This window comes from Lissotriton vulgaris, chromosome 6 (genome assembly GCF_964263255.1).
Source record: "Lissotriton vulgaris chromosome 6, aLisVul1.2, whole genome shotgun sequence".
NCBI lineage: Eukaryota > Metazoa > Chordata > Amphibia > Caudata > Salamandridae > Lissotriton > Lissotriton vulgaris.
This window is the reverse complement of record NC_141694.1, coordinates 1,678,111,086-1,678,137,506: the sequence shown is the minus strand read 5'-3', so window position 1 is coordinate 1,678,137,506 and position 26,421 is coordinate 1,678,111,086. Positions and strand designations below refer to the sequence as shown.

General features: G+C 46.2%; 1 protein-coding gene across 9 annotated transcripts in view; it reads right to left on the bottom strand.

Moving 5' to 3' along the window:
* TATDN3 (TatD DNase domain containing 3) overlaps positions 1–26,421 on the bottom strand; it is a 95,870-nt gene that overhangs the window by 27,390 nt on the left and 42,059 nt on the right. For all 9 annotated transcript variants that reach the window (XM_086927859.1, XM_086927860.1, XM_086927861.1 and 6 more), the window contains 2 exons: positions 23,828–23,937; positions 1,515–1,570 (listed from right to left, as the gene is read on the bottom strand). In XM_086927859.1, coding sequence (XP_086783985.1) covers positions 1,515–1,570; positions 23,828–23,937 — 166 coding nt within the window. The remainder of the gene's footprint in view (positions 1–1,514; positions 1,571–23,827; positions 23,938–26,421) is intronic.

The following is a 26,421-nucleotide window of genomic DNA, read 5'->3' as shown; positions in this document are numbered from 1 at the left end:
TGTATTTGTTTGACGAATGATTGTTTAGGTATTTTTGTCTATTGTTTGGAGGTTCAAATCATTGAAATTGCTCATGCTGCGATCCTCGACTTTCATTAATGACTCAGTGGAGGTCCCTGGATTTCAATAATGATTAGAGGGGGGGTCCCCGGGTTCCAATAATGATTAATTGAGGGTCTGCAGAAGGCAGACGGTTAAGAACTACTGTCCTAGATTAACGCTGCAGTTTCCTTAAAGTTATGCTGGTTGGATGAGAGGGAGGTGTTCGCTCATCAGAGTGGATAGGCTCCATGATCCTGCTTTGACACTGTAAACTTAACTCATGACATCTGGCAAGATGCCAAATTGAAGACTAATCTAGTAGGGACAAAAATGATTGTGAGTGAGAAAGCGGGAAAGAGTATAAGTTCATTTGCCCAAAACATAGTATCAGAAACCAAGTTAACTGGAAATGGATTTGTGCGGGTCAGGAAACCTGATACAAATGGAGGTTCAACAAAAACAGATTACACGTTCTTTATGTAAAAATATGGCTAAAAGTTTCTGTCGAGACTAATACAATTCTTAACGAGGGGGGCACATTTCTTTGTAAGATAAAATGGAACAACTGTGCTCAGAAAAAAATGATTTGTACTGAAGATAATCAACATTTGTGTAAAGGCTCAGGTGTACAATCAGAAAGCAGCAATACTCAAGGCAGCACTTATGGAGCACGTGGGCACTCTCCATAATATGGCCCCAGGTGGCCATATTTATGGGTGTGGAGGTAGCACACCCTCACTTTATTGGATGGTCTCATCAGATATTTTTTCCTGGCAGAAAATGAAATTTGAAATACTAAACTTTAATTATAACAAATTAGTTCTTGCTCTGCACATCTACAAGATTTAATTTAGCAGTGCTAAAGATATATTCCTGATCACCCTCACATCAAACTAATCGCTTCAAAAGTGGTACTAAAGAGATCAAATTTACATTAACAATTCGCACTCAGGTGCGTCTTCTACCACATTACTCGTACTACTAGTTAAACATGAAAAAACAAGAATGAAAGACAATGTAAACATATGGATACTTGGATATGTGTCTGCTGCTGTCTATCGTGTACTTCTTGTGTGTTCTGTTGCTGTGTGTTTGTGATTGCTCCATGTGGTTGTGTTTGTTGCGTGTGACTCGTGTGGCTGCTGCTTTGTTAACTGTGTAGAGCGCTCTGGTGACTTCGGGTCGAGTTCACGCGATATAAAACTCAATAAATATATTGTATTCTATTCTTGTATAGTGTCACTACTATGTATTTTTATTTACTCCACATGTACCTCATGTTATTGATGCTGTGATATCTCTGTAAAGCGCTCGGATACCTTCGGGTCTAGTTCGCGCCATATAAAACTTGACAAATAAATAAATAAATAAATACCCTGCTCGTTCACTGAATACACTCATCAATCAACACATTCGAGAACTTCACAATATGCACTATTCATAATTTAAATAAAAAGATCTTCAAACATTACCATGCTCCTTTAGTAGGTTAATGGTGGGTCGACCAGCTGATCGTGAGTGTACATTTCTAGAAAAATACAATACAAATTGGTTAACAAGACATTATGAGTAATATTAATTAAAATTACCTGTGCTATACCCTCAACATGAGAATCCTGGCAAAGCTATAATACAGTTACCATGTTAAAGCAAAGTAAACAGGATGTCGAAGACATTGACCAAAATGATTTATTACAGATCTGATCTATACCAAACACCATAAATCCAAAAAGCACAGACCTTATAGGTGATTTATATAGAGTTCCACATTTTTCGGGATACACAAAATGCAATAGTGGTATACATTGAATTCTATGCAAATTGTAGATTTACAGGGACACTCAAAGTCACCATCCACACAACAGCCGGTAGACAATCTCGTAGAAGTATTTTCTCTTTTTACAGACTTCGCTCTTGTTCATGCAAACCTTCGGGAATCTTTGCATTTGACTCTAAAAGAGTGCAAAAATTGAAAATATGTCTACAAAACTCATACATTCAGCTTCCTGAATCATACAATTTGTTGGTCTATTGTTACCCGCTTCTTGCCCCCTCTCACGGTCCCCATCCCTCGCTTCCCCCCTCTGCTCACCCGGCCACTCCCCTCTCCCCCTGCCCGTTTTCCCGCCTCTTAGCTGAGCGTCCGTCCATCCCCTCCCCTACAGAGTACACCATAGGCGCGCCTAAGGCAAGCCCGTCTGCGCCCATCCGAGTCCCGGAAGCGACCAGCGCCAGGAACACTGGCTCCCTCAGGACCCACCGCTACAATTCTACCACCCTCAACCCCGGAAGACACAACGGCTGCGTAAGAACCGCACCAAACACAACCCACCTCACATTTTACTTACGAGGATGAGCGCGGGGAGTTTTGACTCCGATTTACTATAGATCGTGCTCTCAAGGATACTACTCGTATTGGGAGGTCTCTACCTCAAGACTCCCAACCGTTTAACATATCGGTTTTCGTGGCTCATAAATCCTAGAACTGATGATTCTACTTATTTTTTGCGACATTTGAATGTATACTGGCATTGCCTCGCTCTAAGACATCTTCATACCAGAGAAGATTGTGATGTTCCCATTGATTTTCTTGCATATACATCTTTATTGATTGAAGCCTTGAGAAAGTGGTCTAACGACGAAACACGTGTCGGCTGTTTTTCCTCTATACCTACGTGGGCTGTTTTTCCTCTATACCTACGTGTCAACTACATTGGAGATCAAGATGACAGTATACTGATTGTTTCACCTTTTTGTTCTGTCTGGAATTAAATTGACCACTGACTCACGTTAATCAGTAAATACTGTTTTGTGCTGTGCTCTGTCTCTATTGTATGGTCATTGTGTATGGAGATTTTCTCTATGTACTTAGCGGCACTGTGATGGCACAGTGTGGACATTGAGCATGCCGGACAACATATTGCACTGTACAAATTGCAAACTAACAGAGGTGCTGACCTTTTCTCTTAAAACCACTGCCATCTTTATGTTTATTACATACGACCGAGGGACAGTTCTCGTGCAGAGCCTACCACAGATCCTTCAACATCGACAATACTCCCGCCACCACATAAGGCCCTCCCGGCGCACGAACCACCAACACCCTGATCTGCGTCCTCCTCAACGTGCGCTCCCTGCACCGACACATGGGAGATCTGGGACTTGATCGATCCCCTTTTGCCCGACGTCCCCTTCTTCACAGAAACCTGGAACAACGCCACCTCCGGCCCCGACATCGCCTCTGACATCCCTGACGGCTACAAGAACTGGAGAAAAGACTGCTCCCACCGCCCAGGAGGATGACTCTCCATCACACACTAGATCCCCCTCTGACTCTACAGATCCAGCACGAGTGACCCCCCCACTCCAACACAGAACACCTCCACTTCCAGATCCAGACCAGCTCCAGGACCACGCTACGTTGCACCCGCATCTACAAACCACCAGGCCCACGCACCCAGTCCGCAACCACCATTGCAGAGCTCGCCGCACCACACGCAATCATCTCCACGGACTATATCCTCCTCTGGGACCTGAATTTCCACCTCGACAACTGCAACGACCCCCACTTCATCACTCTCCTCAACAGCCTCGCCAGCCTCGGACTGAAGCAGCTGGTCAACACAACCATGCACAGACCTGGACACACTCTGGATCCTATCTTCGTGGGAGGAACAAACATCCGGTTCAGCCACACCACCCAGACGCCCCGGACGGACCACCACTGCGTCAATTTCACCTTCAACACCACCACCACTCCTAAGCCCACCCCGCGACCACCCAATGAAAACTGGAGCAAGGTCAGAGAGGAACTCCTCAACACCACCCTCCGTCAAGACCCCCCCAAGCGCCACGACCGACAATAGCTCTGCAGCCACAGAACCCCACTGCTGGATTACCCACTGCGCCGACATACTCGCGACCCTCCGGCCCCCCACCAAGCAACGCCCGCAGAAGACCCCCTGGTTCACCACAGAACTACAGGAAACCAGACCCTCATGCAGACGCCTAGAGAAAACCTGGCGAAACCAGAAAACCACAGAAGCACGGAACAAACATAGGAGCGCCCTGAAGGAATACCACCAGTGCATAAGGGACACCAAACGGGCCTTCTTAAAGGACAAAATCTAGGCCAAAACCACCAACACCAAGGAACTGTTCTGCGTCATACAGCAGGTCACACAACCACCCAGCGAAGCCACCGACGTCACACCTTCCCAGCTACTCTGCGATAAGCTCAGCTCATACTTCCACCGTAAGATCAAGGACCTCTTCGACAATTTCAGCGAACCGACTCGGGACATCACCCCCCGTATCCCATTGCGGCCGATCACCCAACGATCTAGACCTGGGAACCTGCCACCGTCAAACACATCACCGCGACCATGCACAAAACGCGTTCAGGAGCCCCTGCGGACCGCTGCCCACCGCACATATTTCACAGGGCCGCCGACACCATCGCACCCGAACTTGGACGGACCATCAATGCCTCCTTCGCGGCCCGCATCTTCCCAGACGACTGGAAGCGGACGGAGGTTAAATCTCTCCTCTAGAAGCCCATGGCTGACACTACAGACCTGAAAAACTACTGGCCCATCTCTCTCCTCCCTTTCGCAGCCAAAGTCACCGACAGACTCGTGAACGCTCAGCTGACCACTTTCACTGACGAGAACTCCATCCTAGACGACTCCCAGTCTCGATTTCGCAGTAACCACAGCACCGAGACAGCCCTCCTTGCTGCCACTGATGACATCCTCATGCTACTCGACCAGGGATACACTGCGGCCCTCATCCTTCTAGACCTCTCCGCAGACTTCGACACCTTTTCTCATTGCACCCTTGAAGCCAGACTTCATGACGCAGGGATACAAGGAGTTGCCCTTGACTGGATCCGATCCTTTCTCTCCGGCAGAACCCAGAGGATCAGACTCCCTCCCTTCCTCTCCAAACCCACCGACATCAACTGCGGAGTGCCCCAAGGCTCATCACTCAGCCCCACGCTCTTCAACATCTACATGGCCCCCCTCGCCGCCATCGTCAGACAGCATGGGCTCAGCATAGTATCCTACGCAGACAACACCCAGCTCATCCTCTCACTCACAAAGAATCCCAAAGACACCAAACTCTGCTTCCAGGAGGGAATGAATAACGTGGCAACCTGGATGAAAAACAGTTGCCTCAAGCTCAACTCAGAGAAAACAGAGGTCCTCATCCTCGGACCCTGAAACTCTGCCTGGGACAACTCCTGGTGGCCCTCCACCCTCGGAAGCCCACCCTCTCCTACAGACCAAGCACGCAACCTCGGCATCGTCCTCGACTCTTCCCTCTCCATGAACCGCCAGGTCAACGCTGTTGCCTCCACTAGTTTCAACTGCCTGTGCATCCTCCACAAGACCTTCAAATGGATCCCCCCTGACTGTAGAAAGACCATAAGCCACGCACTTATAACCAGCAGACTTGACTATGGCAACGGCCTATAGGCTGGAATCAACAGATATCTCCTACACAGACTCCAGACCATCCAGAATGCCACCGCCAGACTTGTCCTCGGGACCCCACGCCACAAACACATGACTCAACACCTACGAGACCTCCACTGGCTCCTTGTCAAAAGTCCAAAGTTCAAACTCCTCACCCACGCCTACCAATCCCTCAACAACATCGGACCCAAATACCTCAACGAGAGACTATAGTTCCACGTACCCAATAGAAACCTCTGCTCCGCCTACCTCGCCCTTGCAGAGGTCCCCCGGATCCGCAGGACCAGAACAGGCAGGAGAGCCTTCTCCCACATCGCAGCAAAGACCTGGAACAAGCTCCCCGTGAACATCAGACGCTCGCCAACCCTGCACACATTCAGGAAGGACCTCAAGACCTGGCTCTTCGACCGATCCGGAACTCCATCCCTCCCCACCAGCGCCTTGAGACCCTCAAGGGTGAGTAGTGCGCTCTATAAACCCCTGCTTGCTTGATTGATTGCTTAAATATACATGGTTAAATCTATTAAGGTGTATGGAGAGCTAAATATGGTCAATCTACCTGGCAGTGTAGAAGGTCATCAAATTGTGTAGATCAGGCTGCCACCATGGCGCAAAAGGTGTCTTGAGGGTGGGTTTAAATAGAAGCTTAACTCTGTAGTGATTCTTGCACTCCTCGTCAGCAGTTCCCTATCTTTAAGAATGGCCCGACAGTACGGAATGAAGGTACAAACTTTCTACAATTCATCTTGCTCTTGGACAGCATGGCAAAAGTAACAAAAGCATTTCTGAAGCCACCTCATTACCGTCAGTGAGGGACTGTTTAAGACCATTTGTACAGACCTATTAGCAGACCGAGCCATCTCGGCGAGCTCTGACGGGCCAATTTTTCACTACTGCAAGGTCTACCTCTCCCATAGAAAAACATTGGGTTCATTTATTAAATTTAATAAGTGTGAACTTTCAAATGGGAGCAGGATGGTATGTCAAGTTTGATCTATAAAGAATTGTAATTAAAAACCCTCTTTTATAATGAAGTTGGATTTTAAGTCACAATTTGGTGCCTGCAGCCTGTATTCTGGGTCACATAACTATGTATAACTGGAGGTTGATCTTTGTGTATTGCTCCCAGACAGTGAGACAAAGGAGGAATAGGTGTTGGCAGGATAGGCCATGTCGAATTTGACCACACTTTCACACCACAAAGTTTCTGCCTCAGCATACTCACAAAAGGTTTCACACTAGTCTTTTGTGCCCCTAGACAATCTGGGGCCAGGGTAGGAAGGAAAGAAATTCCAAACATCTCTGGGAAGGAGCCCTCTAGAAACTGCTCCTTCATCATAGCTTATTCCAAGTATAACAACTTGGCCTTCAGACCCAACTCTTCAGTACATCTCTGGACCTGTGGAAGATTCAGAAGGTCTGCGATGGTGCTCTGCTGTAAGAAGGACTGCTACTCTGCTGCCTTGTTGTTCAGCTGCCTGAGTGAGAAGGACTGGACCGGCATCTTGAAGCCAGGACAACCAGAGTGATTCCAAGAGCTAACTGGCTGGCTTCCTGATCAGAGACTCGGGAATAGAAAAGGCTCCAATAACCTTGAACCGTACACTTGGAATCTGCCTACTGTGAGTCCTACTACCTATCCCAAGTGGTGCGACCACAGTCCCAGATCCTTGGACGTGGGCCTGAAGGTACCCTGCCAGCCCATCTGTTGTCCTAGCAGAAATGACGCAGCACAACACATCGCCTCACAGCTCTACTAATTGGATTTTTGTTGTTTTGGTGTCAAATAATTTGTTAAATGTAACTCTATTTTTAAGAATTGATGTGGGATTTTTCTTGTGTTGTGTTTTTACTATTACTGTTTGAAGTACTACATAAACACTTTACACCTTGACTATAAGTTGAGCCCCGCTGCCTCGTGCCTAGCTATCAGAGGGTTAAGCACAGGTTAATTTGGGGTTTGCTTGTGTTTCACCCTGACAAGACTTGTAGTTGCTTCTTGAGTATGGTTTCATCTCCCTCAACCAGTAACCCAATTTTGTACAATTGGTTGTACATAAAAAACACAAAGGCTACACTTCATGCGAATTATTTGGATATGAATGGATACATCCTTCATAAAACTAAGAGTCAGCTTATAAAAACAGAGTGGCACAACAGTAAACAATGTATGCAAAAAGCATATGTAGTTTCAAAGTTTCAGTGAAAGGTTTTTCAGAAGAGCCATTGATGGCTCGAAACATAAAGTCAAATAACATATGCATATGAATGAAATAGGTGGTTTGCTAAGAAACAGAGTGGCTCTATTGCTGTAGGTTAGTAAGAATTTGTTAACCAGGCTATTCCAAAAAATACCTCAAAAGGCAACCTCGGTTACATCTTAGTATGTTATATTGAGAGTCTGCGTGTCGTCCTTGTTTGGTAGGGGAGCTCTGTTGCAAATGCTGTGATGTTCAACTATAAGATGTGTCTGTATTGAGTAGGATGGATGTATGGTGCTCTGCTAATGTTTCCTGTGGAATGCTTATGCTCAAGTTAAGCTTCAGCTCCAAGCATTTTAGACTGTGTGACCAGAGAATTTGTATTTTATTGGAGAAGTTATAAATCATGAAACTAGTCCAAATGACAGCATGGAACTGCACAGTAAAGGAATAAGTGGTCAGCGAGCAGATTTGATCAAGGGAGAGTGATGGGTGTGGACTTTATGTAAGGCCTTTGAAGTCATTTCACAAACTTGTAACATAGTTGTCAGCTTAATTAGAACTTTATAATGGCCAAAGGCTGTCTTTCATTCACAACCAAAGCTGCATGGTTTGATGTGTCCCATGCAAAAGGAGAAGTTATACGTGTCATTTGATTAATGGGTGTATTGTTTTAAAACGAGTGAAAGCAGTGTCTCTGAATTCCTTCTTGCAGTCAGTGTACCTCAGCTCAAATATTTGTAGGAACAGGTACACAAAGATCTTATCGTCTGCTCCGTTATGTATCCCGCGATTACGCTCTTTCATCTATGCATCTTTATTTTTTAATCTTAACTGGCTTTACCAAAAGGATCCCTATTTTCGTGAAACATCATAAGTATTGTAGATGGCCTCCACGAGGAGATCCCAGAGATTTGCCAAGCACAGATTTGTTTCAATAATAGTGAATAGAGTTTTATTGAAGTATAGAAAACATTCCTGGGTAAAAATGCCTGTGAATCAATTAATTTGAAAAGATGTCAGAGGTGAGTCCCCACCTGACAACAAAAATATAAGGCTTCGGGAGGTGGGACGATATAGGTATTTCAACCGTGGGAGACGTGATTGCAAGGGAGGAACTAAAATCCTTCCAGGTGCTTAAGGAAGAATTTGGTCTGCACAACACTCAGTTTTACAAATATGCACAGTTGCGGCATGCATGGAGGGCACAAAACATCGCGCTCACGGATATTCCAGAGTACGCACCGCTGGAGGGTAGGTTGCTTCAGGAACAGATATTGGGTCGGGCGGTATCCCTCACCTATAAAACACTGACTAACAATATGTTAGGCGATTTGCAAGGGTTACGGAGCACATGGGAGGCAGATGTGGGAGGTATGGAAGATTTGGACTGGGAGATTGTCTTCATGCACCCACGTGAGGTGGCGATTAAATCGAGGCTACGCCTCATCCAACTGAATGTGCTCCACAGAACCTATTTTGACAGAGTGCGACTCTTTAAAATGGGAAGGATAACAGACTCGGTGTGCCTTAGGTGCCGCCGCCAGAGTGGCGATTTTTTCCACACGATTTGGGAGTGCGACGCCATACAAGCATACTGGGAACACATATTCACGGAGCTAAGTGAGGTATTGGGAGTGGCTCTACCGCGCGACCCTAGATTGGGTTTGCTAGGCATGACAACGGAGGTGGACTTGGCGCGCCCTTTGCTTATCTTCTTGGTACTTGCATTGGTGGTGGCAAAAAGGGATATTGCAAAACACTGGGGGGCACCCATAACACCAGATATAGAGGAATGGAGGAGGGGATTGGACTTGTATATGGCCGCCGAGAGAGTAACTTATAAAGCCAAAGGGTGCCCAAAGAAGTTTCGGAGAGTGTGGGCAAAATGGAGACAATACCATGGCTTGGAGGGAGGTCGCTAAGGAGAAGTGTGGAATGACAGGAGGGCCCACAACGCAGTGGATTGGACAGCAGTGAACATAGGGGCTGCATGAACATTTAACTGATCAGACTACGTGAGAGGGATGGAGGATGCCTTGCTAGGGGATGGTGGGGTGGGTCTGAGGGAGGTGGAGGGGGTAGGGGGTGTATGCTGCTGTTTTGGGGGTTGTTTTTCTATGTTCATGTCGTAGACTTACGTATTACATTGATAATTGTGGAGCAAAAAAGTTGCGAAACTGACGGACAGAGGCGGAATGTTGACGTCCTACCGACTGCTGATTCTCTTCATTTATGATGCTTTCTGATGCAACAATAAAACGAATAAAAAAAAAAAAAAAGAAGAAACTAAGGGAAGAGGGCCTCCAATACTCACTGAGCTTAATTCAGGATCGTGCATTGTTATGGTGTTTTACTTTTGTGGAGGGAGGGGAGAGACACCCATCAGTGCCTAGGAGTTTTACTGTCATCATCAGAGCTATTAGTATGGTACGGGTGCTCCCAGATGTATAGAGCGTCCTTCCAAAGGTCAGAAATCGGGTGTTGGCACAGACCCTTCAATTCCTCACAATGCAGTGCCATGCTTTCAGCACCAGTCCACTAAGTCACCTCCTGCACCCAAATGTTAATCTGTGGCACCAATGACTATTTCCATGTCACTGCTATACGTCTCCGTGCCAACCCCAACACCAGGTCCGTGAACCGGTTGCCTACTTTCTGTTTAGGCGGGCGGAGTCATCGTCCAAGAAGACATGTTGCTGCTGTCAATTCCAAGGCCCGTCCTAGTGCAACGTTAAGTTTGGAAAGCACTGCCCTCCAAAAGACCTGCAGCCTGTCACAACTCCAAGTCATGTGCAGGAAGTCTGCGTCCAGCTGCCTGCACTTTGGGCAGCCCCACAGTTTTCCACGAAAGCAGGGAAGAAAGTTGAATTGGATATATTTAGGTCAAGTGTTGCGTGAGATTTTCTTGGGGGATTCCAATGCCCTACTCCACTCTGAATCAGTAAGGCTTCTATCTAGGATTCTGTCCCATCGGTCCCTTAGGTGTGAGAGTGGGGTCTGGGAAGCATCCAGCAGTGATCTATAAAACCATTTGATTGATGGCCTACCGTTCCCAGGGCGACTAGAGAGGGTATTGCAGTGTGGGTCCTGGCTCCTCCTGGAGCGCTCCCCACAGTCTCCCAAATGTCCGAAACAGCAACTCATACACGAAGAACTGCCCCAACAAGAGTCCACACCCCTCAACCAGTTCCGCAAACGGGAGTAGAGTTCCATCTAAGTAACAGTCCCCAATGGTCCCGATCCCAACCTCGGTCCAGGCCGCTAACTGCACGGCCGTTAGAATCGACTGGGGCTCCCCATAAGGCAATCCCACTAGTGGTAGCACCGGGGAATATTGCGGGGTGTCCGGTAGTCTAGACATACAACGTTTCCAGCACTCCAGAAAGGTAGTCTGCTGGGTCGTGTTATAAGGGACCTTAGTTGTCTGGCGGAGGAGTTTTACCAGCAGCAGGCAGGGTCTTGTTCTGGCTCCATAAGAAAGGTTCCCTCCTGGTTTACACCCTCCAGCCTTTGGGCCACCCATTGTATCTGTGCAGCTAGTTGATAAAATTCGAAGTCTGGCACCCCCAGATCCCCCTCACTCATAGGGCGCCACAGAGTCTGTAGTTACACTCTCAGTCTCCCAACCCCCAAATGAGGTCCCGCACTAATGTATTGAGTGGGCGAAACTAGGCTGCAGGCATGAGTATCGGTAGGTTAGCAAAAAGGTATAATAGGCGGGGCAGCATGACCATCTTAGTTAATGATACCCTAGCCATTATGGGATGGCGCATAGTGCCCCAGAAGGCCACTTTGGATCAGAGTTACCGGATCGCCCTGTCAAGATAACCTTCCTTCAAGTCCTCCAAAGAATGATAGATTCTGATGCCTAGGTACTTAAATTTGTCGGGCCCAGTGGAGGTCAGCGGGCAGTTCCTGTGGCCTTTGCAATGGTCCCGCCACTGGAAACAGATATGTTTTACGTTTATTGACTCACAGGCCCGACATTGTCCCGAAAGCCTCGAGAAGCTTGACAGCTGTCTCCGCCCCACCCCTCACGTTGTTTAGGTAGATCAGTAGGTTATCTGCATAGAACAAGATGGTGTGGGTCCTGCCGCCCATTGTCAATCCCAGTCCGTCTCCCCCTTGGTGGAAGAGAGCTGCTAGGGGCACAATAGCCGCTCCAACGCAGAAAATCTCATCAACGCCCCAAGGTTTAGGAAAGCACGTTCAGGTGGAAGACGGTTCTCGGTCCATGCGGCCCGTCTTTGGAACTCCCTTCCTCGGGATCTTCGTCTGGAACCCCAATACCTCCGCTTTAGGAAACTGCTAAAGACACATCTTTTTCCCTAGCTCCTATGTTCCCCCTCGTGAACTCAGCCTCGGTCCTCAGTTTTACTGTTTTAGGGTTCTTCAGCGCTGGGATACCTCCGGGTGACTATGCGCTTTATAAAATAAAATAATAATAATAATAATAATAATAATAATAAACAGGAGCGGGGATCAGGGGAATCCCTGACAAATGCCACGCATTATCGCATGTTGTGGGGAGTTGTTTTTACCCTTTCCTTTAGGGCGGGCATACAACAGCTGAACCCTCTTCAACCATCCCGTTCCAAATCCCAGTCTCCTCAAGACCTCGAACAGGAAGTCCCAGCTCATGGTGTTGAATGCCTTCTCAAGGTCGACTTAGAGAAGTGCAGCCTGCAGGAGAGACCTCGACACCTGATGATAGAGAACGGAGTACAGTCTCTACAAGTTGTACGAGGTGTTAACGAAGGGATAAATCCCTTTTGGTCCAGGTGTATTAGGCATTGCATGTGTGGGAGCAGCACCTTGGGGAGGGGGACCACAGTTGCGGTCTACGTGGAGTTCGGCAGGTGACCCAACTCTAGGGCCTCAGCATACAAGGCGACCAAGTGGGCCAGCTCTGTGATGTGTTTAACGTAAAACTCAGCCGGGAGGCCATCAGGGCCCGGCGTCTTATCGCTAGCTAGCGATGTAATTGCCTCTCTGACCTCCTGGATGGTTATAGGAGCATCTAGCTCCTCCACAATCTGCTCATCTACGGTTCTGAGGGGCAGCGGGGCCAGGAATGCATTAAGACATGCATGGGGGCCTCCTGGGGGTGGAGTATAATGATTCGTAGTATCTCTGAAACAGGCTATTAATCTTGTCTGGATCGAATTCAGGTATAACCTTATCAGTCTGTACATGGGTGATTGGGGCGCCCCGGGTTTCCGGCCTGAATAACCATGCCAGCAGACAACCCGCTCTCCCCTCCTACCCCTGCACCCTGTCCATGTATGCCCTATAGTAATGCGACCGGATCCTCTCAAGGACCTCATCATACTGTTTACACGTGGCTAACAGGTGTGTGTATGGGCCCCTATCCCCTGTGTGTTGTCCAGCATTTGCAGTGCTCTCTCAAGAGTAAAGAGCTCCAGATGTAGCTCGCTCTGGATGCCAGTTGTTTGTCCCATACAGTGTCCCCTCACCACTAGCTTGAATGCCTCCCACTCCACCAGAGCTGACGAGGCAGTATGTGCATTATCTACAAAGAAAGTACCTACCAGTGCCCACAGGGATTCACTAAATGGGCCATCCTCTAATGATGGGGGTGGAGCCTCCAAGCCAGGATCGGGGATCTTTGCTTAGAGGGTTGGTATGATAGTATCAAGGGCTATGGTCCGAGAACGTCTGACCTAAGTATTATGTGTACTTAATGAAGCCGCCAGTCCTCGGGCAGCACCATAAAACATCCAGCCTCGTATGGAGTTGGTTCATGGAGGAGTAAAAGGAATATACCCTGTGTCCCATGTGTTGGAGTCTCCAAATGTCTTGCAGGTCTCAGTGGGCCCACCACTCCCACAGTCCGGCTGCTGTTCGGTGGGCCTGGGTCCCAGACAGTGGGGGATGGGAGCGGTCAAGCGTCACATCAGCCACACAATTAAAGTCCCCACCCAGAATCACCTGCCCCACCTGACATAACACATATGTCTGCACAACGCTCATGATCACAGTTTAAATTATCAATTGATCCTGTAGCATATGTGCAAAGATCATAAGGACGAACAGAAACTCTTTTTTTCCCTTTTTTTGACTGCACGTGTATCTGTCTTGTATATAGTGTACTGTCAACATCACAAATCCCCACATGTCACCTCCTCACCACAAAAAGTATGGGGGGGTTCGTGGGGAGCACTCCTGTTTGTTTAATGTTAATCCTCACCACAGTCACCTATTTCTTCTTGCAATTGAATTTGTAAATTGAGCCAGCCATAAATGGTTGACCTTTAATTTTGAATACGTATTGAATTCTAACCTTGGTGTGTGTTATGTAAATTACTTTTTTTCAAATCATTGTTATGTGAAGCAAGTAAGCTTTATGCTCTAAAAGCAATTGAAACCCTGACAGAACCAATTGTTTATGTTTACTTCTTTGAAACGATTTTGACATCTTAGAGCTGTATTGTAAAATTTTAACATTTCCGTGATAATTGAAATACATGTGCACTTTTAGAATTTAGCGCATTTAATACTTATTTTAAAATCCTTTTAACTCACCGGAGTGCTGGTCTCGATCCCACTTCCTGCCCACCTCGTTCCGACTCGGTAATTCGTTACCGTTGTGCGGAGGGCGGACAGGTGAGGGCCAGGCACTTCCGGGAGCGGTTAGCGCTCTAGCTGTTTCCAGGGGGCTATTAAGGCGGAGACTTCTCAAAGCGCAGCTGCGGTGGGAGACGGTGGCAGTGTCTCCATACCGCTAGCTTGCTGCCCGGTATCACGTACTTCCTTGAAACGATTTTGACATCTTAGAGCTGCATTGTAAAATTTTAACATTTCGGTGATAATTGAAATACATGTGCACTTTTAGAATTTAGCGCATTTAATACTTATTTTAAAATCCTTTTAACTCACCGGAGTGCTGGTCTCGATCCCACTTCCTGCCCGCCTCGTTCCGACTCGGTAATTCGTTACCGTTGTGCGGAGGGCGGACAGGTGAGGGCCAGGCACTTCCGGGAGCGGTTAGCGCTCTAGTTGTTTCCAGGGGGCTATTTAGCCCTCGCCTCACCGGAAGCGCGCAGCGGTTGCGCGCAGCCTCATCTCAGCCGAAGACCAGCCAAAGAGCTGCCCGTCTGCGCCCGTCCGCGACAGGACGGGGCGAGGGGTCCCCATCATGCCGCCCACATGCGATCCTAAACGCATCAGGTATGAGGCGTCGGCTTTATTGAACCTAAGGAAACCTATCACCCCATGCTACACACGCGATAACTGGCCATGTCCAGAAGGACCCTTCTCATGTTTAAACTGTCATTTTTCCACCATTAATTCTTTTAAGTCGAGTAAACCCTGTATGTCCTCTGACGACCTGCACTGCATTTTAATAAACGCCCGCTCGATGCCTAAGCACCAAATCGCAATCTGGGACTTGATAGACTCCTTAACCCCTGATATTTGTTTCGTCACCGAAACCTGGCTAAAGCCCCATACGATATCTGCTATTGCCTTGGGAGTACCAGAGGGATACAAACTTCACAATTCAGACCGCCCTGAAAAAATAGGTGGCGGCATTGCAATAATCTATAAAGAGCACCTTAAACTAGATATTCTAGATAGGAAATGTTGTAAACAATTGGAAATAATGATCTACAGAATCACTTTCCCTAACAGAAAGTCCAGTAAGGGAGCACTTATTTATCGCCCACCAGTAACATGTCCAAGTTTCTCCTTATCCCTCCTAGAAATACTTGGCCCACATATACGGGCTAAAGAGGATTTTCTACTCTTAGGGGATTTTAACATACATACTGATCAGCCTGAACTATCTGACACTAAGAGCCTGTCTGCTGATCTGGCGACCTTAGGCCTTACACAAAAAAATGAGGGCCCCACACATGAAGGCGGACACTGTATTGACCTGATATATACTAATTTTGAGAACATATCCTGCAACAAACCGACACAACTAGAGTGGACTGACCACTTTCTATTAGAGTTTAACATACTCAAAATCAACAAAGGATCCAGCAAAAAATCCCTACCCCCTATAACGCGCAGACAGTGGCATAAACTCACATTGGAGGCACTACAAAAGGTCTGGGAAAAACCCGACATTAAGGACACAGATGAAGTGGAATACAGTCTAACAACATTTCAGAATTCACTCACTGTAGCCATAGATAAAATCGCCCCCCTGAAAGCATTCAGGCAACTTCCCGTGGCTAAACAGGAAAAATGGTACTCAGAGGCTCTTAGATCGGAGAAGCAAGAATGTAGGAGGATAGAGAAGAGGTGGAGAAAATGCCATTCGGAGGAAAACAGGAAGGGCCACCGGGTAGCACAAACAAATTATTATAAACATGTTAAAGCCGCTCGTAAAAATAGCATAGTCCAACAACTTACGGAAGCTGGCAATTCACCTAAAGAGCTATATAGGATTCTTGAGACATTTGTCAAGCCTACGGCCTGTGTAAGCCCAGATGATTTTTCTCAAAGTCTGTGCGAGGAAGTCTCCTTATACTTTGAAAATAAAATTGACTCCATCTACGGTAAGATCCTAGCGTCCCAAACAGAAAAAAGGCACCCTGAATGCTCTTCTCCCCACTAAGAATACAAATTTCTCACTGACCACCTTTCCCCCTATCAATAGTAGAGAACTTCAAATATTAATGACCCATGTAAAATCTGGGTCTCCTGAGGATCTTATTCCTGCCAAAACCTTAGTCCCCCTGAGTCCTCTGTTGGGCCCTCACATTCAAGACGTAATAAACCAGTCCTTAAAGAAGGGACACGTGCCTACTGAGTGGAAGAGAGCGGTGGTGAACCCCATCCGCAAGAATGCTGCTCTCCCCTGGACGGAACTTTCCAACCTCCGGCCCATCTCCCTCCTACCCTACCTTAGTAAGCTTGCCGAGAAACATGTCAACGCGCACCTGTCCAACTACATCGAGGCAGCGGGCGGCCTAGACCACTCTCAATCTGGTTTTAGGCCTAACCATAGCACAGAATCAGCTCTCCTGTCGGTGACTGATAACATCAGGATGTCACTTGACGGGGGGAGCTCAGTGATTCTGGTGCTATTGGATTTGTCCGCTGCCTTCGACACGGTGTCGCACAAAATTCTTCTCGGCCGCTTGAGGGAGGTGGGAATAAAAGGGACTGCCATGGCATGGCTAGAAAGCTTTCTTGCGGACCGTCAACAAGGTGTCAAATTAGGCTCCCACAAATCCATCTGTAGGAAGCTCACCAAGGGAGTGCCACAGGGCTCTTGTTTAAGCCCCACGTTATTTAACGTATACGTGGCCCCCTTGGCGGACATCATAAGATCTCACGGGTTCTCCCCAATCTCCTACGCTGATGACACCCAGTTGCTGTATCCCTTCCAAACCCTCACACCGACAGTTATACAATCTTTTCAAAATGGTATGAGAGCCGTGGCAGATTGGATGGCTCATAACTTCCTCCAATGCAATGTGACCAAAACCGAAGTCATGTTGTTTGGAGGGGCCACCCTGCTATGGTCCCCCGACTGGTGGCCACTTGAACAAGGACCTGTCCCTGTACCAAAACAGACTGTCAAAAATCTGGGAGTGCGCCTAGACCAAGCATTGATATTAAAAGATCATGTCAATCAAGTTACGGGAACTTGTTTCCGAGTAATTGGGCTATTACGACGCATTTTCCCCTTCCTGCCTGACATCCACAGGAAGACGTTGGTACAAGCATTGGTCATCGGTCGGATAGACTATTGCAATGGACTCCTCATCTCTGCCAATCAAGAACAACTGGGCAGACTGCAGGTGGTACAAAACACCGCAGCAAGACTCATCTTGAATGCCTTGCCCCGAACTCCTTCATGCCCACTCCTCTCTCACCTTCATTGGCTCCCGGTGAGACAACGCGTCAACTTTAAAGTATGCTGTATAATGCACAAATGTATTTACGGGTCTGGCCCTTAATACTTAAGAGACATATTCGTCCCTTACTCACCTGGACGTGTCCTGCGCTCCAGCAGCACTATGTTGCTACAGGTCCCCAGGGTGACGAGAGCAAGACAGGGAGGACGGGCCATCTCACTTAAAGGCCCCATGCTATGGAACTCTCTGCCCCCACAGCTGAGACACAGCCCTAATCTTCTCTCCTTTAGAAAGAAGTTAAAAACATACCTTTTCACACAAGATTAATGACTTCTCCTGTTATATTGCAGTCTCTTGTCCTTGGTTGTTCCTAATACCCTTCCAGAAGCTACGCGCGGAGATACCCCTTCGGGGCTGAGTCAGGCGCGATACAAATATATATATAAAAAAAAAAAAATACCACCCTAATATCAGCCAGGTGGGCTGATAGGCCGGCCAGGTAACCCAGCTGCTCATGGTTCGGTGCATATAGGCAACCTAGTGTAATTTCCCGCCCCAAGAGTTGTCCCGCTAGCAGTACATATCTGCCCTCTCTATCGATTATGGTGCGAGTTGCCTCAAAGGGAGAAAACGCTGAATATGTGGTGGAGAATATCTGCCCTCTCCATTGCCTACGCAGTCTATCTACGTCCTCCTGAAGAAGATGTGTCTCCTGCAAGAGGGCTCTCTGCACACCCATCTTTTCAAGTAGTTATAAATGTTGTGGAGTTTGGACATTGACCTCACCCCCCTGATATTTCAAGTTAGGAGTTTCAGCTCATGGTGCAACATATTTGTTTTAAGGGATTCCGTTCCTCCCCGCTCCTGTGGCCCCCACCCTACACTGGTCCCCAGGATAAATGGAAAGCATGTCTCAACCTGTCTTGGATGCTTAAACAAAATAAACTCAAAAGACCCCCAAACAATCAACAACTCCCCAGCCTCAGAGCATACTGGCAACGGCAATCTGCCCAAAACATGGATCCATCTCTTGAGTTCAATGTAGGCCCAGGCCAGCTAAGGCAAGAGCCTTCGGGGGTATCGGGGATCGTGGCCGCGAAGAGTGATGCGCTCATGCTCGCGGAGTAGTGTTTCCTGGTTCCCCAAGTAACATACCCTGCACAACAGACCATGCCTCAAAAATGGCTAGCTTCCTCAGCTTGTGGCCCACCCTGATCAAAACTTATGTGTCCGTCCTGTCAGAAGAAATTGCTCAGTTTACAGTGCATGAGGGTAAAGGACTCCTTGGGCCCAATCCGAAAGAATCTCAGAATCCGCCAGAACCCATGTGCATTGCTGCCTCAGCCATTTCAGTCATCTAGACTAATGGTCAAGAAAGACCAAAAAGTTTGTCTTGGCAAGAGCCCCATGATGCATCAATCCCTTTCTTGGTTGTGCAATGTTTACTTCGAAAGATTCACTACGGGAGTGATTACATCGCAGGCAAGTTTTCCTAGGTATACATTGCGGTTGTTTACTTTGCATGTAAGTTTGTTTTTAACTTATAAAAATTAATAACAAGCATTGGCATAGCCAAAAGGTCTCGCCTTTGGGACCTTATAAGTGTTTAGTCATGCAGCACATTATCCCCCACCGGGTAGATTTCTGTAATGGAACTAGTACTTTTGTAAAGTGCTTTGATACCTTCATTCGCGCTACATAATGCAAAAAATAAAAAGGAATGAAAGGAGAAGTGCTTGCAGCTTTCTAAGGTGGGTGAGCGAAAAGATGCACTCTGAATTAGAGTTACGCTGTACCTACCTGCTATAGATGTTTTTTTTTTTCTCCACAACAGTTAGGGTAAAATGCTGATTGCTAACGTTCTTCTGTTTTACCAGAAGCATGATCATCTGGTCAACAAATGGTTAAGCATCACAATGTAGCTATTTACTGAAACCCCACGAGGATCGTTCCCTTCCTCCCCAAGACATGAGTGGTCTTTAAGGAGCTTTAACTACTGTAGCAGCTGCTTGTTGCCTTCCAGGGTAGGCTTGTTGGCCAAGGCCCGCTCATTAGACGGTGCTGACGTTTCCGATGAAAAGTAAGATGTCACCGTAATCGATTTCCTTTCTGTTCCTTTGTGTTTTAGAGAAAATGGAATCGCACTCTTGTGGCGGTGGGGTGGAGGGGACGCGCCTTCTAATGAAAGCGGCATCGTCTGGAAATGAAGCCTGACCCAAAACAGATGGCAGCCTGCGCGCCGCCGCTGCTGGCTCCTATTATATAATGACAGTACCAAATCAGAAAGCTAGCACAGTATAGAAAATCAGGAGCCGAATAGAAAGGAGGCGAAAGTGAGGTATCCCAGTGTGCAAGTGAAGGCGGGGCTGGAGTTTGCTGCATCTTGGTGCAGAGTAACAGTTTATTTCCAACCAATTGAATGTTAATTAGTTTGTCGGCCTCTAGTAGGATGAAAGGCTGAGCAGACGCGCTGGGGTTCGAACCTGAGGTTGTAAGGTCAAACATAAGATTAATAGGCTGCTTGCCTTAAAGTTAAGATTGCATTATATAATGCCAGTACCAAATCAGAAAGCGAGCACAGTAGAGAAAATCAGGAGTCAAATTGAAAAGAGGCGAAAGAGAGTTATCCAGGTGTGCAAGTGAAGGTGGGGCTGGAGTATGCTACGTCTTGGTGCAGAGTAACAGATGTTTATTGCCAACCAAATGAATGTTAATTAGTCCGTCAGCCTCTAGTGGGATGAAAGGCTGAGCAGACATGCTGGGGTTCAAACCTGCGGTTGTGAGCTCCAACATAAGATTAATAGGGCGTTTGCCTTAAAGTTAAGATTGCATAATATAATGCCAGTACCTAAACAGAAAGCAAGCACAGTAGAGAAAATCAGGAGCCGTGTGTGTAAGCAGAGGCCTTGCTACCTGTGCCTCGGCCGCCACTATCAAAACACAATTCTGCTGCCATCCTCCTTCTACAAGTCAACAGCAATGGGCCTAGCATGACAGCAAATGCACAGGTTTCTCATTGCAAACACAGCATTGGTAGGGCTGTGTGTGTGCATGTGGCATGTGAAGGGAGGGTTGGTTAAAAAGAATTGTGCGAGAGAGAAGCGGGGGTGAGTGAGCACGGCAGCGCGGCGAACGCGCTAATTAAAAACAGATGGTGACATGACCCCGAACAGATGGCGCCCCTGCTCGTAACTGCAAGCCGTAGGCAGATACATTTCCTGGGAAAGGAAAAAATAGAGAATTCCTCCTGCTCTGCCAGGGAAACCTTCCTTATCCTTAAAGAGCTCCTCCATGTCCCCGACCCCCCAGAAAAACCTATGGACCCCAAAGCAGCGGAAGACAAATGTGTCAAACTAGCTACCTTCTTCAATGAAAAAATCAAAAAGATCCTCGCCTCTCTCCCCGCTGCCGAATCCGATTTCATTGAAGGAGATAAGGACTACCCTCCCCTGCAGAGGAATTCCCCCCTGAAGCCCTCTGCCCCTTACTTGGTTTCCTTCGGCCCGGTTACCATGGAGGAGGTAGCCGCCACATTTGCCTCAATCAAGAGTGGCGCCCCCAGTGACCCAGTGCCCATACGGTTCCTCAAAAAAATCACCCACACCATAGTGCCCCCGCTGACCGCTCTGATTAACACCTCATTAACCCAAGGTGACGTCCCTCCTAGCTGGAAAGAGGCAGTCGTTAAAGGACTTCTCAAGAAACCTTCCCTAGACCCTGAGGACCTTTCAAACTATAGACCCATCTCTCTCCTCCCCTGGATTGGTAAGGTCGCTGAGAAACTAGTAAATAAAAAACTGTCACAGTTCCTGGAAACTAACCACCTACTCAAGAACTCCCAAACGGGCTTCCGACCAGGTCAGGGCACTGACACCGCACTCCTTGCAGCAGTGGAGAAGGCCAGAGACATTCTTGACACAGGAGGATCAGTGGCAGTGATCCTCCTGGACCTGAGTGCGGCCTTCGATACTGTCAGCCACCAGGTCTTAACTCAACGCCTGGGAAACATCGGAGTGAAAGACAAAGCTCTGAAATGGCTCTCATCATTTCTCTGCCAACGCTCCTTCCAAGTCTGGGAAAGTGACAGCCTACAGAAAATCCAGAATACCGCTGCCCGGATGCTCACGAACACCCCGGCCAGAGCATCTGCGAAACCCGCATTGAAGAAACTGCACTGGCTGCCGATCAGGGAAAGAGTGGTATTCAAGGCCCTCTGCCTGGCTCACAAAGTGCTCCACAACGAAGACCCACCAATTCTCAAAAATTGTATCACCCCCTATAGACCTACCAGAGCGCTCCGATCGGACCACGAAAACCTCATAGTGGTACCCAGAGTGAAAAAAGCCCGCTCAGGAGGTCGCCGCTTCTCGGTTCACACAGCGAAGCAATGGAACGCGCTCCCTCTGAAACTAAGAACAGAACCGAACCTCCTCCGCTTCAGGAAATCGCTCAAAACTCTTCTCTTCCCATAATCCCTTCAACTCTTCTGCACTCCTTCTCCTCCGGATTACGAGGTATAGCGCTGGGATACTCATGGGTGACTACGCGCTTTATAAAAACCTTAAATAAATAAATTAAATAAATAAATAAGGTGGGAGATGCACCCGCCTTTGCCCAATTGCGTGCTGTCTTTTTAGAAAGATGCACGCAAAGCCCAATAGAAAAAATGCTAAAAATTAAAAACACACGCACGTGTGAAAAATCCAGAGTGATTCCAAGAGGTTGTTTTCCTAGAGCAGCGTATGCGAACTGCGCTAGGCTCGACCTAAAAATGGAAGCATGTACATATACACATCTAAAGAATGTATGTTTAGTATTACATTATTTTATTTAAAGTAAATAATATTTAGTAATTAACATGTTATTTTATATATTATGGGCCAGATTCACTAAAGTGACTTATGACTCGTACTCTCGGGGGAAACTGAGCTGCGTTAAATGCAGCAAGTGCCCATACCCCCTCATTGAAATTGAGACAGGCAATACATTCCTTCCGCATCGGGGCAAGACTACAGCAGCAAGTATGAAGGTAACAACTGAAGGCATCAAAGGGCTGGGCAGGTGGTACTCCTCAGCCTACAAAAGAGCTACAACCCAGTCTAGCTGGTAATTAAGTCATATGATGATTTCTATTTTTTTCTCAAGGATTTCTGAGAAACATGGATATTTTAAGTTTTTTCTAGCTCGCTCCTATGTTTTCCAGTAAGGAAAATTGAAACCTAATTCTTGGACCGGTAAAACAGAGAATTCAAGGAGATGTAGCATGTCTTCAAAGACTAGCTATCTGAATACACTACATCATCTAAGCAAACATGGTTGCATCACCGCAGTGCAATAAAATCTCTTTGCACAGACATTCCAGAAAGGATTTTAAGGTAGGACCTGCACTACTTTATGAATGCATACAACTGCATGGCAACAAGAACAACTCGCACCTGCACAACGGTCATCCCCTTCATGCACCATATACTGTTTATAGTGTGCACCCCTGCTGAGCAGAGTGCGGGCCACGACTATTGATTAGTTACTGTCCTTCAGTAGAAGTGGTGGCATAAACAGCTGCATGATCCATAAGTGCAAGTAAGTATTAGCAGCATGGGGAAAGCCAAAGACTGAATACAGTTTGTGGTGTTGTTAGGGGCAGAGAAGTACATTAATTACACTCAGGTCTGGTTTTGGTGGACTTTTTTTGTGTTTGAACATAAATCCCTCAATGCGACTGTACAGTGACTTGCCTCCAAACCAGGCTGCTCCAAACCAGGGTAGCTGACCTAGGTGAAGTGACAATTTCCAGTCCCTTCAAACCTACTAACGGCTCACATTTTAGTACATTAAAATAATGGGGCTGGTGCCGGGTGTTAACTCCAAAGGCTGTGTATGAAAATCAGCTAAAATGGCTCACAGCTTATTAAATAAAGTCACACAACGCACATGAAGCCCCTGTTTGCAGTAGTCCTGGACTTGGCAGGCTGTTGCTTTTGTCTATCCTCAAGAGAGAGCAGTAACACCGTTTCCAGAGGGATGAAATATTTCAAATGGTTTGAAGGCCAATAGTAGAGCTAATACCAATGACCATAGGAAAGGATTGCAATGTAATATAAGAACATATTGTAAAGATATTGCAGAATTATCATTCCAGCACGCTCACTAGCGAACCGAAAACCAAGACAAAGAGCTGAAACAAATCCCTAGCAGTCCCTATCTCTACATTAAACTGAAACCAAACTTGCCATGGGTGATAACATTATTCTGTATAACTCACAGGGGAAGATCGAGTCGTTTTGCCAGTTCTATCTGTTTAATCAGAACTTTTCTCTGTTCCTCCTTCTGATCATCTGTCGATGCGATCCTTGGGGTGAAGTCCAATCCAACCTGAAGGATAAACACTGAATTGGAGTAATTCACTACATTTAATGAAGTGACTAACCACATGTTTAATGGGAAGTCTTTATAATATTGTAAATTGGAACAATTTCATATCAAATTGAACTATCTGTTATACCTTGTGTCAGAAGTCAATCCAAACTCTTCTCTAAACATTCAATACCACTCAGCAGTGATCTGAGAGCATTTATTTATGTGGTGTGTATCAAACACAGATATAAAAGGTGCCACCACACAATTTAAAGAATTTAAATCAGGAATGGAGCTATATTTTAAAAGACAGCTCACAAAATGACAAGTTGTAATTGTGAGCTTTACTCTTCACATTATTCTGTACACTTTCTTCATATGACTTAATTTACAGTGAATATTTACAGTAGTGTACTTTGAGGTTGAACTACCTTTCTACAAAGAGAGGGAGTATTATCAGTATACTGTCATTTCATTCTGGGACATTCCATTTACATTTTTTTTGTTTATTGAAAAACAAGCTTGGTGAAATACAAGCATTACCACAATTAGAGAGAAAAGAAAAGATAAGGTCAAGATAAGGGTTACGGTCATCTTTAATGTTAGGATAAATATTAGGGTCAAGGACAGGTTTAGGGTAATGGTTAAGTTAGGTTTAGGTAATGAGGTTTGTTTTAGTTTTAGGGAAAAGGTCAATGTTAGGGTTTCAGCCAAGATTGTAGTAGGTCAGGTAAACATTAAGAATAAGGCTTGGGCTAGGTTTAGGATTAGGCTTTATTCATGGGAGCAATTAGGTTCAAGAATAAGGTTAATGTTAAGGTTAATGGGAAGGGTCTTGTCAAATTGATAATAATGTTTATGCTCCAGTTATAGTTAGGGTTTATTCGAACATTAGAATGTTGGGCATTCTGTTGAAGACACTTCACTCCCAAGCACACATTATGTGTTGAAATGGTTTCCCCGTTAAAGTAAGACACAATAATTTTCAAAACAAAATATAAACAATCTCTTTGGTCCTTCCTTTTCAGGCTTTTATTCTTTTGGTTTCAGCCACAGGCAACACATGTTTCGTCGCAATTGGGGCATGATCCCACGACTTCATCAAGGCTATATCTTTCAGAGTGTTGAGATTTTAAATGTGGTGATATTTCCAACCCACATTGGGTTTCCAAATTAATGTCGCGTAATTCCAGGTAAAACGTCTAGCTGCAAGTATCCTTTCAGCAATAAGCACCCCATCAGTTCAGCAGTACTATCTAGAAATAAGTCTATAATGTTGTGGTAAAGATTTATCCCATTTTTTAAATATAGGGATTATCATACTCTACAATGGCCCACCTTGCTTATTGCATTAAAAATGTTAGTCATCAATTGGGTCCATAGTTCTTGATGGTCTAGGAAAAAATCTATGGGGACTTCATCAGGACCTGGGGCCTTGGTGGGGCTACGTTGGAACAATCCACGGCTCACTTCAGCCAGTTCGAACACTAGGTGCTCCTTGGGTGTTACCTGCCTGATGGAGGATGGGGAGGCTGGGAGGCCATCAGCCTCCCCAAAAATGTTCCCGAAATAGACCACCCAAGCTTCACCACTGAACTGAGTATCCAGTGTCGGGTCAGTATCATCTTTAAGGAAGGGAGCTTTATCACATACAAGAAATACTGATATTTTTTAGAAATCACCACTTGAGAGAGGACCCCCTGAAGCTTCTTCCCTCAAACCTCTTAGCCTAGCTTCCCGGGCCTCTGTGTATGAATTACGCAGCTCCTTAACCAATCTATGGTCTCTTGGGGATGACCTAAACATGCTATGTAGGTCTTTAAGAGTCTTTGCGCATGCTGCATCGAACCTACGAACTGGCGAAATCTCCTTAGAGGAGTTTGTCCTAACCAAATTGCTTTTGACTTTGCCCAGTATCTCATAAAAGGCTATCACTAATTTTCCAACTGAAGATCAGGGTCTAGGCATATCAATACCTCCCGCAATCTTTTAGATATTACCAACGGAACCACCTTCTCCTTGTTCATTTTATCCCATTTTAATAAAAAAAGGGTTTGCCTGGTGATCAAACTTTGTGGAAGTTCACACGTGTCAAGCGGATGCCATACTAGTGAGATTTTGTGCAGGGTTCCTTCTCTTTGTAACAGTTGTTTCTGTAAATATGTTCAGTGACTTTTATATCACCCTTTTCTTTTTTATATTACAAATATTTTTTTCATTGTTAATTTATTTTTATTCATGTGGTGTTTTTTATCTTTGTTGTTAAAAATAAGATGTGTATATTTCTATTTGCATGTATGTCATCTTTAGACTATAGTGCTTATGTTATGATGCCATGGTGGATTGATGTAACTCTGCCAGCTCTATTGCCTTTTCTTTCTGTAATTACTCCTTCCAGTTGTGACAATGGTTTTGACTCAAGAATAGTTTTGCATCTGGATTAGGCTGATCTGATAATGGTCAAGCAATCTACAGTAACAGGTTTTTAATACTATATGAGTT